The sequence below is a fragment of the Labrus bergylta genome, chromosome 4 (genome assembly GCF_963930695.1).
Source record: "Labrus bergylta chromosome 4, fLabBer1.1, whole genome shotgun sequence".
Taxonomy (NCBI): domain Eukaryota; kingdom Metazoa; phylum Chordata; class Actinopteri; order Labriformes; family Labridae; genus Labrus; species Labrus bergylta.
In genome coordinates, this window is record NC_089198.1 from 5,249,890 (window position 1) to 5,265,469 (window position 15,580).

Genomic DNA, 15,580 nt, shown 5'->3' on the forward strand with positions numbered 1-15,580 from the left:
AAACTGAGTTCAGGTGCTTAAGTGGATCTTTACATCTCTGGTTAACAGGATGAAGGCGCCCTCTTGTGGTGATTTCTACTCTCTGCAGGAAAGCATCTGTGTTATTATCCTCCCTTGATATCAATCACACCGCTCAATGTAAATACTGTTACAACTCTTCCTCAAGTAAATTAACCCATCTGTTACATATATATATATTTTATTATAAGTTATCTCAGCATGTTTGCTCGACCCAACACTGCACTATTCTCTCATCGAGCCTTGTACGTGTTAGTCTTTGCTTACATTGTGTTTCTTGTTGTAAATTAATGTTGTCCTTTTTGTGCATTGAGAGTATCATTTTAATGAAGTCAAATTCCTTGTGTGTGAAAGCATACGCGGCCAATAAAGCTGATTCTGATTCTTCTGATTCTGATGCTGCATTCAGGACACATTGGAAATATAGGAAAGAAAAGTTGTCAAAATGTTTTTAGAAGTCAAAATGTTAACGAAAACTCTGCTCATTCCTCAAAAGCAAATCTTTTTTAGTGAGGAGAGCTGAAAGAACAGAGAGTGAGTGACGGACGCTCTTCAGCTCTAAACACCAACACATGAACAAAGTGACTGAGTTTGACTCTCCATCAGCTTCTTACGACACCCTGCAATGAAGACGAGAAGAAAACATTTTGTTCATGTGTTTATTCAGGATGTCAAACTTCAGTTTGTTTACACATCAAATAAGTAAAGTGTGTTCAATGTCTCTTGTTCAATCATTTCATGAACACATTCACTTCATACACACAGTTTGTTTGATCTCCACTCACAGAAAACTATGATTTATCTCCTTATTGATTTAATCAGGAGGATTACATTTTTAAAACACCTCAGAGGACATTTTTTACTTTACTTTGAATATGAACAACAACATTTATTCTGACTAACTCATTTCTTTAAGTGTGATTTTATAGATTTTCTACAAATGTACAAAGTGGTGAGAAGAGAAAATCAACATTAAAGAAAAGTTTGCTGCTCTCTCTTCAGACTCATGAATCAGAACAGAAACAACAGCATATAAATGTATGAATACCAATAATCAAACATGGAGAGCGGAGAGAAGTTGATATTTTCACGCAGAGAAATGTCAGTTCAGGTGAACAGAAGTCATCCTGAGCAGTGAAAGAGTCCACGGCTAAACAGACACAGGAAGGAGTGTCACTTAAAGACACTCAAACATTGACAGAACAGACGAGAAGAGGTCAAAGTACCGCCCATAAAGTTTGATTGACAGGTGACGATGATCAGATCTCAGCAACGAGCATGAATAAAAATCAAGTTGAAGATTTAAAACACAGCAAGTTAAACATCTGTCTCGTTAATGACTTCTGTCTATTTCAGTTTACACAACTCAGCAGAGTCTCCATAATAATCTAACCTGAGTCCAGCATGTAGAGGCTGAGTGAATGTGGTCTGGACTCTGTGGAGGAGAGTCATGGTTTTAGAGATGCTGTAGAAGGACAGAATACCTGCTCTGTGATCCAGGTACACTCCTACTCTGGAGGACCGAGGACCTGAGACACGAGTGCTGACATTGTTGTAACAAAAGTCATAACTGTTGTTGTTACAATCTAACATCCAAGATTTGTCATTACCTCCAAACCTACATTCATCTGAGCTCCCTGCTCTGCTGATATTCTTGTATGTGACTGCTACACAAACTCCTCTTCCTCTCCACTCCACTTCCCAGTAACAACGACCCATCAGACTCTCTTTACTCAGGACCTGACACCATCCAGTGAATCTGTCTGGATGACTAGAATAAGACTGTTGTTCTGTCATTAATGTTACTTTTCTGTTCTCATCAGATAATAACAGCAGTGTGTGTGCTGTGTTTGGATCCAGTGTGATGTCACATGAATATTTTAAGAACTCCGCTCTGGTCTTAGGCTCTGGCTCTGGTTCTGACAGTAAAACATCCACTTCAGTCACTGTCTGTGAGATGTTTGTCCATTTCTCTCTCAGGACGTCCTGTAGTTTATCTCTGACTTCTGACACAGCCGCTGTCACATCCTCAAAGTACCTCAGAGGACGGATCTTGATGCTGGATGAGTGTGTAGATTCACTGAGTGGTGACAGTGAGGGGTAGTCCTGTAGAAACTGGTTGTGATCTTCTGTGTGTGAGAACTTCTCCAGTTCAGCATCTTTCCTCTTCAGCTCAGTGATCTCCTGCTCCAGCTTCTCCTGAAGCGCTCTGACTCGACTCACTTCAGTTTGCTGCTGGGATCTGACCTGCTGCTTCACATCAGAGCGTCTTTTCTCCATGAGACGGATCAGCTCAGTGAAGATCTTCTCACTGTTCCCCACTGTTTTATCAGCAGAGCCATTGATAGCCTCCACCTCCTGTTGAAGCAGCTTCACATCTTTCTCTCTGTCCTGGATTCTCTGCTGGATGTTTTGTCGACTCACTCCGAGCTCTCTCTGCTTCTCTTGCCTTTCTGCTGCAGCTGAGACTGTGTCATGACCTTTGTGTTCGTCCATTAAACAGAGGAGACAGATAGACTGCTGATCAGTTCGACAAAATACTTTCATCTCTTCATTATGACGAGAGCAGACGTTCTCCTGGATCTTCTTGGAGGGCTCCACCAGCTTGTGTTTTGAATAAGCAGGTATTTCATAATGAGGCTGAAGATGTTTCTCACAAAATGAGATCAAACACTGCAGGCAGGACTTACAGGCTTTCAGTTTCCTCCCGGTGCAGACATCACAGGCCACATCTTCAGATTCAGCATAGCAGTGATCAGCAGGAGCAGCTTGGAGTCCAGTCTTTTTCAGCTCCTCCACTAAATCTGCTAACATGGTGCTTTTCCTGAGGACAGGCCTCGGTGTGAAGTCCTGCCTACACTGAGGGCAGCTGTAGATTGTCTTTTCATCCTCTTTATCCCAGTGGCTTTTAATACAGTTCATACAGTAACTATGTCCACAGGGAACAGTCACCGGATCCTTCAGGAGATCCAGACAGATTGAACAAGAAAGGGTTTCCTGACCCAGCTGAACTCCTTTCTGTGCCATTTCTCCTCTCTGTAACAACGACTGTCCGAGTTTCTCTTCCTGAGAAATCAAACTAGCTCCACCTCTGATCTGCACAGCATGTGTTTGTTCAGTGAACGTCAGCTCTTGTTGGTAACACCCATCCTCAACTTGTAGATCTAAAGGGGAGGGAACCACTAAATATAGAGTCAGAGTGGAGCTGGCTGTGTTTGAGAGCAGGAAGAAGAGGGAGGGGTTAACAAGCTCTGCTTCGTTCCAGGAAGAGGAGCGGTGAGAGAGAGAGAGACTTGTTTACAACAGAGAACATTTCTCTTTTAAAAACACTTCTCATTTCAGATTTTACAAGATGAACTCTTCTTTGAATCGGAGGGTTTGGAGAAGGCTTTCTGCCCCCAGTACTGCATGTTGTTTGTACAGCAGCCTAGAGGTTGCTCTGTTGTGAAAGTGCAATGCAGGCTTCATGAAAGTCATTCATTAAACTCATAAATGTCTGTGTTGCATGCTGGGAAACGTATTTGTAATGCTTACTGTGCAGGCGTCACTTTGCTGCCACCGGTGTTTTCTGAAGCAGCTTGTGATGACGATGAGCCCTCTCTGTGCAGATAAATGCAATTCTTCCTCATGTCTTCATTTATTCTGCTTGTATGTATGCAACACTGAAGCCTGCTCCCCGCCTCCACACTCTGTCACGCTCAGAGCATGCAGGGCGGGGCTGACCACGGACAGACTGGCATTCTTCTCATTGATTGACATTGATTTGAAGCTTCTCACACAAACAGCAAAAGCGAGTCGTAAGTAGTTAGTGAATTAAATTTTATTAGAATCAAGAATAGAAAACAGCAGCCAGCAGTAACTACCGTATTTTCCGCACTATAAGGCGCACCGGATTATAAGGCGCACCTTCAATGAATGGCCTATTTTAGAACTGTTTTCATATATAGGGCGCACCGGATTATAAGGCGCATAGAATAGAACGTGTTTACAACTGAACAAGGCTGGGAGATATTGTGAATATATAAATATAAATACGTATAAAACGTAACATATAAAACTACAAAAACAAAAGTACATAAGACGATTTCCCCAAATAATAAATTATTTCTTTGACGTTTCTCTTAACTCTCAAAACGTAGTTTTATACGTAGTGCATTCACAATAACTCAACGTTGTTCAAACGTTAATGTGCATATTCACAATATCTCCCAGCCTTGTTCAGTTGTAAACACGTAAAAGAAACACAGTCTGATACCGCTAATTCAAACGTTAGTGCAGGGGTGCCCAAACAGTCGATCGCGATCGACAGGTAGATCGCTGACTGATTCTCAGTCGATCGAGATGTTTTGTCAATATAAAATACAATTGGAAAATAGAAAAGTGATTTCAATTTCATCTCATTGCACTGTTTCCCACACACGGTACCTGTGTTGGGAGCCCAAGTATACTTCCGACCTGTGTGTATTTAATTTTTCATTTATTCATGAAATTGCTGCGTGCACGAGAGAGCGAGCGAGAGAGAGAGAGAGAGAGAGAGTGCAGGCATGCGCAATGACGTGCAGGTAAAACCGGGGGGTAAATGTTTTACCAAAAAGTCATATATAGAAACTATGCTACGAGTATTAAGCGCATTTGATGAAGCTGCAGCTACTTTTCTCTGCTCCTCTCTGCTGTCATGACTGTGAGCATCGCGGGGGACGAGACACACCAACAAACAGCGCACACGCACACACACACACACACACACACACACACACACACACACACACACACACACACTTGCACTGGAGCGCCAGCCACCACGCGAACCTTTTTACTTTTTACTTTTAGTGCTACAGCACACAGTTGATCCGTACGGACCGAGGTGGGAACACACGTGACCCGGTCAAACAGTCGGTTGGACTTTACTCCGTTCACTCTCACCGTGTCTGCAGCTAATTTAACAAAAGCAACATCATCTCACAGCAGCCTGCTGTAGTCTGTAGTCTGCATTATTTTTTACAGAACTCTCATTTATTATTTTCTGTTTGTTGTGTGAGTATTAAATGCGTTTGTAGGCTGTTGGTAAAGGCTATGGCTCACTATGTGGACTGGTAGATCTCGGCAGACTGGTAACTTTAAAAGTAGACCTTGGTTCAAAAAAGGTTGGGCACCCCTGCGTTAGTGCGTAACTCAACATTGTTCAGTTACGTATAACACGTAAAGCTCACTTTTTCAGTTCATTCCCCGTCCACGAATCCCTCGAATTCTTCTTTTTCAGTGTCCGAATTGAACAGTTGGGCGAGTACAGCATCCAACATGCCCGGCTCCCTCTCGTCATTATCCGAGTCAGTGTCGCTGAGCGCCGTGTACAACCAGTATGGATCAACCAATTAACCAATTGATCCATATATAAGGCGCTCCGGATTATAAGGCGCACTGTCGTTTTTTGAGAAAATTAAAGGCTTTTAAGTGCGCCTTATAGTGCGGAAAATACGGTAAGTGACTCATAGGCTGTTTCTGTGACAACCGGCGCTTACTGAAAGAACTGGTTTAATCCTGCATTCACACCAAAGCTGGAAAAACAACTTCCAAACTCAGGAAAACAAACGGTCACAGGAGCATTTAAACAGTTTCATCGTCAGAAGTCATTAATTTGATCTTTGCTGAATAAAAACTCTTCTTGTGTTAACTCATCAGACAAACGATTGTGACCTCACAGACATTTATGTAACAGAAGAATTCAGCGAGATTATCCCTTTTAAGTATCTAAGATTGAAGGTGAGGGCATTCAGCAGCCGGACTCCGACATCCTCTCAGGCCGAGCTGATTGACAGGTGCTGGGCGGGGTGAAGACGTCGGGGTCGCTGATGCCCAGCTGCAGGTTGAAGAAGCGGGTGGAGGTGGTGACGCTGCTGTTCCTGACGTAGGTCTCCTGCACGGGGTAGCAGTCCTTCAGGGTGTAAACGCCCACCCAGGTCTCATCTGGTGGAGAGACGAGAAACAGGTCACAGCAGCTCTAAGAGGAACTGGAGGTTCATATCCAGCAGAAGTTGTTTCTTAAATCTGATGAAGCTTCATTTTTATTGTGAAGCAGCTTCAGGAAGAACGTACACAAACACTGGATTCAAGCAGCACGGACACTTTGTGTTTTAAAGTTCCCACAGAATCTAAAAGATGTTTAAAGGCTTTATATGTGATTTTTTGATCCAGCAGATGTCGCCCTTGAGCACCAGCATGAAACCAAAACAACTCACGGTGCATTGTTGTGTTAGCATGCTAATGCTAGCGATCTTTATTATGCTGGTATCTTCACACTGCATGTAAATTTACCTGAAATGAGCGTGATCTAGAAACACAGTTAAGCAGTGAGTACAGTATGTTATTCTTCTTTTCTCTAGTCCCTCAATTAAACAACTTTTATATGCGAGGGGAGGAGTCAGCCGGCCGTCCCGGCGATGTAAACAAAGTGAAGATAGGACTCTGAAAACTCTGAAAACATCACAGACAGTGGGACTCGGGTGTTACACCCATTGTAGACAGTCATGACTCACAGAGTTATTTTCAGAGCAGATACTTGATTTATTTTATATTTAAGTGTGAATAATCACATAGAAAGACTTTAACTGTTTTTAACACAGATGTCCTCCATTAAACGCAAGGTGTTGAAAAACTGAGCAGATATGGAAGTGCAAAAGATCGTAGTCTGTTCTGACGACCCCTGACTGTGTCAGTGCTCCTCCTGTTGTCTTGTACCTCTCCCCACTCAGGTTGTCTTCAGGTAGAAAGGGGCGGAGCCAGTTCATTTGATGTCATGCACCTGGGCAGACTGGGCCTTGGTATATAAGCTGGTTTCTTAGTCTCTCTCTCTCTCTCTCTTGTCAACACTCACTTTGGTTGGTGGTCTTTGTTTAGCCACAACACCACACATTCACCATTGCCATCACCACTGATGGCCTGGATTGTGACAATGTGTTTACCACAGATAAACCTACTTTATGTCATTTGGAAGGTTTGATTTTGGTGTCAGGCTGGCTGCACCCTAAGCCGTCATTTCAGGAGGAGTGATCTGGATATTCTCTCGACCTGGATGTTCACATATGCACCTCACAGTGGGAGACTATCCCTGTCACTGGCAGTTAACACTGACTTATTTCTTTGATTATGACTTTCTGTCTGTGCATGTCCTTTCTGGTGTTGTGTTTAAAATATTTTAAAAACCAGGTTTACGTTGGCGTGCCGGCTTCCTGTCCGACCACTCCTGGACCTCCACGTTGTCCCCGGGGCCTCCGATGATGTACTGGTCCTCGAAGGTGGAGTTGGCTGGGATGTCGAAGGGATCCCAGGCCTCGGTCAGAGCGATCTTTGAGCAGTCCTTCGTCTTCTGGTCGATCTGGAACATCACCAGGCTCTGGTACAAAAAGATGTACTCGAAGAACCTGGAGCCGAGGAAGAGAAAAATGAAGGAGTGACATCTTTGAATGTCTTCTTCTGGCCAAAACAAACAGAACAAAACCTAAAAAGTATTTAATTTATAATCATACATGAAAATCAGGAATTCCTCGCATTTCAGAAGCTGAAATCTGAAACATCTGGAATGTTTTATAATTAATTAAAATGTATGGCTTCATTTCTTTCAACTAATTGATTGATGGGCTTATGTTGCAGCTCTAAATCATACCTTCTTGTTCCCATGTTGAGAGCTGTAACCAGGCCTGCCTTTTCTTTACATTTATTAGCTATATTTAAAATATAAAAATAACCGCTCCATGATGACTCTATATTTCACTCTTTATCATTTTCTGAGCTTATATTTCTACTTTTATCAATCTACATCTGTCTTTTCTGTTGATGTCACGATGGTTATTGTTATTTTCTCTCATGTATGTCGGTAGGTTTGCCGCTCACTCGTCCATCGCTCTGAGTGAAGAGAGGAACTTCTTATACGCGACCCTTTAATCCCTAAATCCCTGAGTGAATGAAAGTTTTTTGTGTTTACTTTTATCACAGTTTAATTTTGTGAAAATGTATTTTATTTCCCTGAAAACTCGACTTTTTAATTATTTAATATATTATTTTGTAATGCCTGAAATAAGCTGGTTCAGTCTCCAAGTGAGGCCTCTATTAACACTAAAATCTTACTAAGAAGGCTGATAACATCAAAGTATCTCAATACACTTATTGTAAACCATTGTCACCTGAAAAGTCCAGATAAACATCTTATTTCAAGATATATAACTAAAAATAAATAAAGGTCTGAACTGCTTGTAAAAAGTGAAAATAATATGTTTATGCAAATTTGACTTGATGACACCTTTTACATGAAGGTAGATATGTTGCAAAATAGGAGAGCTTGTAGAATGTGATGTGAGAAGTTGAAGGAAAAAAGTGAACATGTAAAAATGTTTACTGGTATAAAAAATCCACTACTTTTCTGTCGTGAATCTGCGCTGCTTGAGTTTTGCAACACATTTTGCGAGATGTCTGTAGAAAAACAAATTTGTACTTGTGGAAAGGCCCCCTCCCCCTCCCCCTCCCCCTCCCCCTCCCCTCGCTGTGTGTCTGCATGTGGGGGGAATTGGCCAATCAGAAGTAAATTTTCCCATTCAAATCCTCCATTGATTTTTCACAAAATTATTTTATCAAGAGATTGGTGACTGAAACCAAGACGACCAGCCACCTCAATACTCCTGACTATAGTACATTTAATTCGGCGCCAAAACGGCATCGAAAAAACTGAGAAAAAGGCAAAGATACAAGACTGTGTACATAATTTTTTGTCCTACTATTGTTGACTACCTATCCCACAATCCCTTGCGAATTATTTTGTTTCTTCTTAAAAGTAACTTGAGTCGTTATAGTGTTTATACTTGAAGTGCTGTTACATAAAACTTTAAGTTCATGACTCATAAATGATTTCATATTGTCATCATTTCATGAATTCGATAAATAAATAAATAATAATTCATGTATGTTAAGCTAAAAGGTTAAAAACACTGTTAAAATCTTTCTGTTTCTATGTGGCACTAAAGTTCCTTGTTTTGCTTCCGCTACGACGGAATTAAGGGACGGACATGCACACGTTACCTGCCTTGAATTTGTGTATTTCTACAAGTACAAATTTGTTTTTCTACAGACATCTCGCAAAATGTGTTGCAAAACTCAAGCAGCGCAGATTCACGACAGAAAAGTAGTGGATTTTTTATACCAGTAAACATTTTTACATGTTCACTTTTTTTTCCTTCAACTTCTCACATCACATTCTACAAGCTCTCCTATTTTGCAACATATCTACCTTCATATTTCTAACATTACAACAAGTTAAATTTGCTTGCTGAACCAGCAATATTTTTGCAGATTAAAAGCAATCCAGGTTTTATTTTGTATCTTGAAGAGGTTTTTCTGGACCTGTCAGGTGATTGTGTCTTTTAATGTATTGTTGACTAGAAATGACATAAATACACTTGGTAACATGGAGAAGAATGGCAGCAGAATCCAGGGACAGATGTACATAAATGAAGACCAGAGGGAATTAGTGAATAACTTTAAGTAGTTTGACCTCTTCTCACTCTCTTCTGCACAAACTGAGTTCAGGTGCTTAAGTGGATCTTTACATCTCTGGTTAACAGGATGAAGGCGCCCTCTTGTGGTGATTTCTACTCTCTGCAGGAAGGCATCTGTATTATTATCCTCCCTTGATATCAATCACACCGCTCAATGTAAATACTGTTACAACTCTACCTCAAGTAAATGAACTCATCTGTTACATATATATATATATATTTTATTATAAGTTATCTCAGCATGTTTGCTCGACCCAACACTGCACTATTCTCTCATCGAGCCTTGTACGTGTTAGTCTTTGCTTACATTGTGTTTCTTGTTGTAAATTAATGTTGTCCTTTTTGTGCATTGAGAGTATCGTTTTAATGAAGTCAAATTCCTTAAGTGTGAAAGCATACGCGGCCAATAAAGCTGATTCTGATTCTTCTGATTCTGATGCTGCATTCAGGACACATTGGAAATACAGGAAAGAAAAGTCTGTCAAAATGTTTTTAGACGTCAAAATGTTAACGAAAACTCTGCTCATTCCTCAACAGCAAATCTTTTTTAGTGAGGAGAGCTGAAAGAACAGAGATTGAGTGACAGACGCTCTTCAGCTCTAAACACCAACACATGAACAAAGTGACTGAGTTTGACTCTCCATCAGCTTCTTACGACACCCTGCAATGAAGACGAGAAGAAAACATTTTGTTCATGTGTTTATTCAGGATGTCAAACTTCAGTTTGTTCACACATCAAATCAGTAAAGTGTGTTCAATGTCTCTTGTTCAATCATTTCATGAACACATTCACTTCATACACACAGTTTGTTTGATCTCCACTCACAGAAAACTATGATTTATCTCCTTATTGATTTAATCAGGAGGATTACATTTTTAAAACACCTCAGAGGACATTTTTTACTTTACTTTGAATATGAACAACAACATTTATTCTGACTAACTCATTTCTTTAAGTGTGATTTTATAGATTTTCTACAAATGTACAAAGTGGTGAGAAGAGAAAATCAACATTAAAGAAAAGTTTGCTGCTCTCTCTCTTCAGACTCCTGAATCAGAACAGAAACAACAGCATATAAATGTATGAATACAAATAATCAAACATGGAGAGCGGAGAGAAGTTGATATTTATCACGCAGAGAAATGTCAGTTCAGGTGAACAGAAGTCATCCTGAGCAGTGAAAGAGTCCACGGCTAAACAGACACAGGAAGGAGTGTCACTTAAAGACACTCAAACATTGACAGAACAGACGAGAAGAGGTCAAAGTACCGCCCATAAAGTTTGATTGACAGGTGACGATGATCAGATCTCAGCAACGAGCGTGAATAAAAATCAAGTTGAAGATTTAAAACACAGCAAGTTAAACATCTGTCTCCTTAATGACTTCTGTCTATTTCAGTTTACACAACTCAGCAGTCGATCCAAAAGGAAAAACAAAGAGTCCAGCATGAAGAGGCTGAGTGAATGTGGTCTGGACTCTGTGGAGGAGAGTCATGGTTCCAGAGATGCTGTAGAAGGACAGAATACCTGCTCTGTGATCCAGGTACACTCCTACTCTGGAGGACCAAGGACCTGAGACAGGAGTGCTGACACTGTTGTAATAAAAGTAATAACTGTTGTTGTTACAATCTAACCTCCAAGATTTATCATTACCTCCAAACAAACATTCACATGAGCCCCCTGCTCTGCTGATATTCTTGTATGTGACTGCTACATAAACTCCTCTTCCTCTCCTCTTCACTTCCCAGTAACAACGTCCCATCAGACTCTCTTTACTCAGGACCTGACACCAATTAGTGAATCTGTCTGGGTGACTAGAATAAGACTGATGTTCTAACATTACTGTTGCTTTTCTGTTCTCATCAGATAATAACAGCAGTGTGTGTGCTGTGTTTGGATCCAGTGTGATGTCACATGAATATTTTAAGAACTCAGCTCTGGTCTTGGGCTCTGGTTCTGGTTCTGACAGTAAAACATCCACTTCAGTCACTGTCTGTGAGATGTTTGTCCATTTCTCTCTCAGGACGTCCTGTAGTTTATCTCTGACTTCTGACACAGCTGCTGTCACGTCCTCAAAGTACCTCAGAGGACGGATCTTGATGCTGGATGAGTGTGTAGATTCACTGAGTGGTGACAGTGAGGGGTAGTCGTGTAGAAACTGGTTGTGATCTTCTGTGTGTGAGAGCTTCTCCAGTTCAGCATCTTTCCTCTTCAGCTCAGTGATCTCCTGCTCCAGCTTCTCCTGAAGCTCTCTGACTCGACTCACTTCAGTTTGCTGCTGGGATCTGACCTGCTGCTTCACATCAGAGCGTCTTTTCTCCATGAGACGGATCAGCTCAGTGAAGATCTTCTCACTGTTCCCCACTGTTTTATCAGCGGAGCCATTGATAGCCTCCACCTCCTGTTGGAGCAGCTTCACATCTTTCTCTCTGTCCTGGATTCTCTGCTGGATGTTTTGTCGACTCACCTCGAGCTCTCTCTGCTTCTCGCTCCTTTCTGCTGCAGCTGAGACTGTGTCATGACCTTTGTGTTCGTCCACAGAGCAGAGATAACAGATAGACTGCTGATCAGTCCGACAGAACATCTTCATCACCTCATCATGATGAGAGCAGACGTTCTCCTGGAGCTTCTTGGAGGGCTCCACCAGCTTGTGTTTTGAATAAGCAGGTATTTCATAATGAGGCTGAAGATGTTTCTCACAAAATGAGATCAAACACTGCAGACAGGACTTACAGGCTTTCAGTTTCCTCCCGGTACAGACATCACAGGCCACGTCTTCAGATTCAGCATAGCAGTGATCAGCAGGAGCAGCTTGGAGTCCAGTCTTCTTCAGCTCCTCCACTAAAACTGCCAACATGGTGCTCTTCCCGAGGACAGGCCTCGGTGTGAAGTCCTGCCTACACTGAGGGCAGCTGTAGATTGTCTTCTCATCCTCTTTATCCCAGTGGCTTTTAATACAGTTCATACAGTAACTATGTCCACAGGGAACAGTGACCGGATCCTTCAGGAGATCCAGACAGATCGAACAAGAAAGGGTTTCCTGACCCAGCTGAACTCCTTTCTGTGCCATTTCTCCTCTCTGTAACAACGACTGTCTGAGTTTCTCTTCCTGAGAAATCAAACTAGCTCCACCTCTGATCTGCACAGCATGTGTTTGTTCAGTGAACGTCAGCTCTTGTTGGTAACACCCATCCTCAACTTGTAGATCTAAAGGGGAGGAAACAAGGAAATATAGAGTCAGAGTGGAGCTGGCTGTGTTTGAGAGCAGGAAGAAGAGGGAGAGGTTATCAAGCTCTGCTTCGTTCCAGGAAGAGGAGCGGTGAGAGAGAGAGAGACTTGTTTACAACAGAGAACATTTCTCTTTTAAAAACACTTCTCATTTCAGATTTTACAAGATGAACTCTTCTTTGAATCGGAGGGTTTGGAGAAGGCTTTCTGCCCCCAGTACTGCATGTTGTTTGTACAGCAGCTTAGAGGTTGCTCTGTTGTGAAAGTGTAATGCAGGCTTCATGAAAGTCATTCATTAAACTCATAAATGTCTGTGTTGCATGCTGGGAAACGTATTTGTAATGCTTACTGTGCAGGCGTCACTTTGCTGCCACCGGTGTTTTCTGAAGCAGCTTGTGATGACGATGAGCCCTCTCTGTGCAGATAAATGCAATTCTTCCTCTTGTCTTCAAATATTCTGCTTGTATGTATGCAACACTGAAGCCTGCTCCCCGCCTCCACACTCTGTCACGCTCAGAGCATGCAGGGCGGGGCTGACCACGGACAGACTGGCATTCTTCTCATGCTCACATTGATTTGAAGCTTCTCACACAAACAGCAAAAGCGAGTCGTAACTAGTTAGTGAATTAAATTTTATTAGAATCAAGAATAGAAAACAGCAGCCAGCAGTAACTAAGTGACTCATAGGCTGTTTCTGTGACAGCCGGCGCTTACTGAAAGAACGATGGGCTTATGTTGCAGCTCTAAATCATACCTTCTTGTTCCCATGTTGAGAGCTTTAACCAGGCCTGCCTTTTCTTTACATTTATTAGCTATATTTAAAATATAAAAATAACCGCTCCATGATGACTCTATATTTCACTCTTTATCATTTTCTGAGCTTATATTTCTACTTTTATCAATCTACATCTGTCTTTTCTGTTGATATCACGATGGTTATTGTTATTTTCTCTCATGTATGTCGGTAGGTTTGCCGCTCACTCATCCATCGCTCTGAGTGAAGAGAGGAACTTCTTATACACGACCCTTTAATCCCTAAATCCCTGAGTGAATGAAAGTTTTTTGTGTTTACTTTTATCACAGTTTAATTTTGTTAAAATGTATTTATTTCCCTGAAAACTCGACTTTTTAATTATTTAATATATTATTTTGTAATGCCTGAAATAAGCTGGTTCAGTCTCCAAGTGAGGCCTCTATTAACACTAAAATCTTACTAAGAAGGCTGATAACATCAAAGTATCTCAATACACTTATTGTAAACCATGGTCACCTAAAAAGTCCAGATAAACATCTTATTTCAAGGTATATAACTAAAAATAAATAAAGGTCTGAACTGCTTGTAAAAAGTGAAAATAATATGTTTATGCAAATTTGACTTGATGACACCTTTTACATGAAGGTAGATATGTTGCAAAATAGGAGAGCTTGTAGAATGTGATGTGAGAAGTTGAAGAAAAAAAAGTGAACATGTAAAAATGTTTACTGGTATAAAAAATCCACTACTTTTCTGTCGTGAATCTGCGCTGCTTGAGTTTTGCAACACATTTTGCGAGATGTCTGTAGAAAAACAAATTTGTACTTGTGGAAAGGCCCCCTCCCCCTCCCCCTCCCCCTCCCCCTCCCCTCGCTGTGTGTCTGCATGTGGGGGGAATTGGCCAATCAGAAGTAAATTTTCCCATTCAAATCCTCCATTGATTTTTCACAAAATTATTTTATCAAGAGATTGGTGACTGAAACCAAGACGACCAGCCACCTCAATACTCCTGACTATAGTACATTTAATTCGGCGCCAAAACGGCATCGAAAAAACTGAGAAAAAGGCAAAGATACAAGACTGTGTACATAATTTTTGTCCTACTATTGTTGACTACCTATCCCACAATCCCTTGCGAATTATTTTGTTTCTTCTTAAAAGTAACTTGAGTCGTTATAGTGTTTATACTTGAAGTGCTGTTACATAAAACTTTAAGTTCATGACTCATAAATGATTTCATATTGTCATCATTTCATGAATTCGATAAATAAATAAATAATAATTCATGTATGTTAAGCTAAAAGGTTAAAAACACTGTTAAAATCTTTCTGTTTCTATGTGGCACTAAAGTTCCTTGTTTTGCTTCCGCTACGACGGAATTAAGGGACGGACATGCACACGTTACCTGCCTTGAATTTGTGTATTTCTATAAGTACAAATTTGTTTTTCTACAGACATCTCGCAAAATGTGTTGCAAAACTCAAGCAGCGCAGATTCACGACAGAAAAGTAGTGGATTTTTTATACCAGTAAACATTTTTACATGTTCACTTTTTTTTCCTTCAACTTCTCACATCACATTCTACAAGCTCTCCTATTTTGCAACATATCTACCTTCATATTTCTAACATTACAACAAGTTAAATTTGCTTGCTGAACCAGCAATATTTTTGCAGATTAAAAGCAATCCAGGTTTTATTTTGTATCTTGAAGAGGTTTTTCTGGACCTGTCAGGTGATTGTGTCTTTTAATGTATTGTTGACTAGAAATGACATAGATACACTTGGTAACATGGAGAAGAATGGCAGCAGAATCCAGGGACAGATGTACATAAATGAAGACCAGAGGGAATTAGTGAATAACTTTAAGTAGTTTGACCTCTTCTCACTCTCTTCTGCACAAACTGAGTTCAGGTGCTTAAGTGGATCTTTACATCTCTGGTTAACAGGATGAAGGCGCCCTCTTGTGGTGATTTCTACTCTCTGCAGGAAGGCATCTGTATTATTATCCTCCCTTGATATCAATCACACCGCTCAAT

The 15,580-nt window shown here is 40.9% G+C and overlaps 1 protein-coding gene across 1 annotated transcript; it reads right to left on the minus strand.

Moving 5' to 3' along the window:
* Positions 1-673: 673 nt before the first annotated feature.
* Positions 674-12,742, minus strand: LOC109976535 (uncharacterized). Its single transcript, XM_065953375.1, has 4 exons — positions 10,959-12,742; positions 7,228-7,436; positions 5,808-5,982; positions 674-3,310 (listed from the first exon to the last, which is right to left on the minus strand). Exons 1-4 carry the CDS (start codon positions 12,629-12,631, stop codon positions 1,366-1,368), a joined length of 4,002 nt encoding a protein of 1,333 aa, XP_065809447.1. The 5' UTR covers positions 12,632-12,742; the 3' UTR covers positions 674-1,365.
* Positions 12,743-15,580: the final 2,838 nt, after the last annotated feature.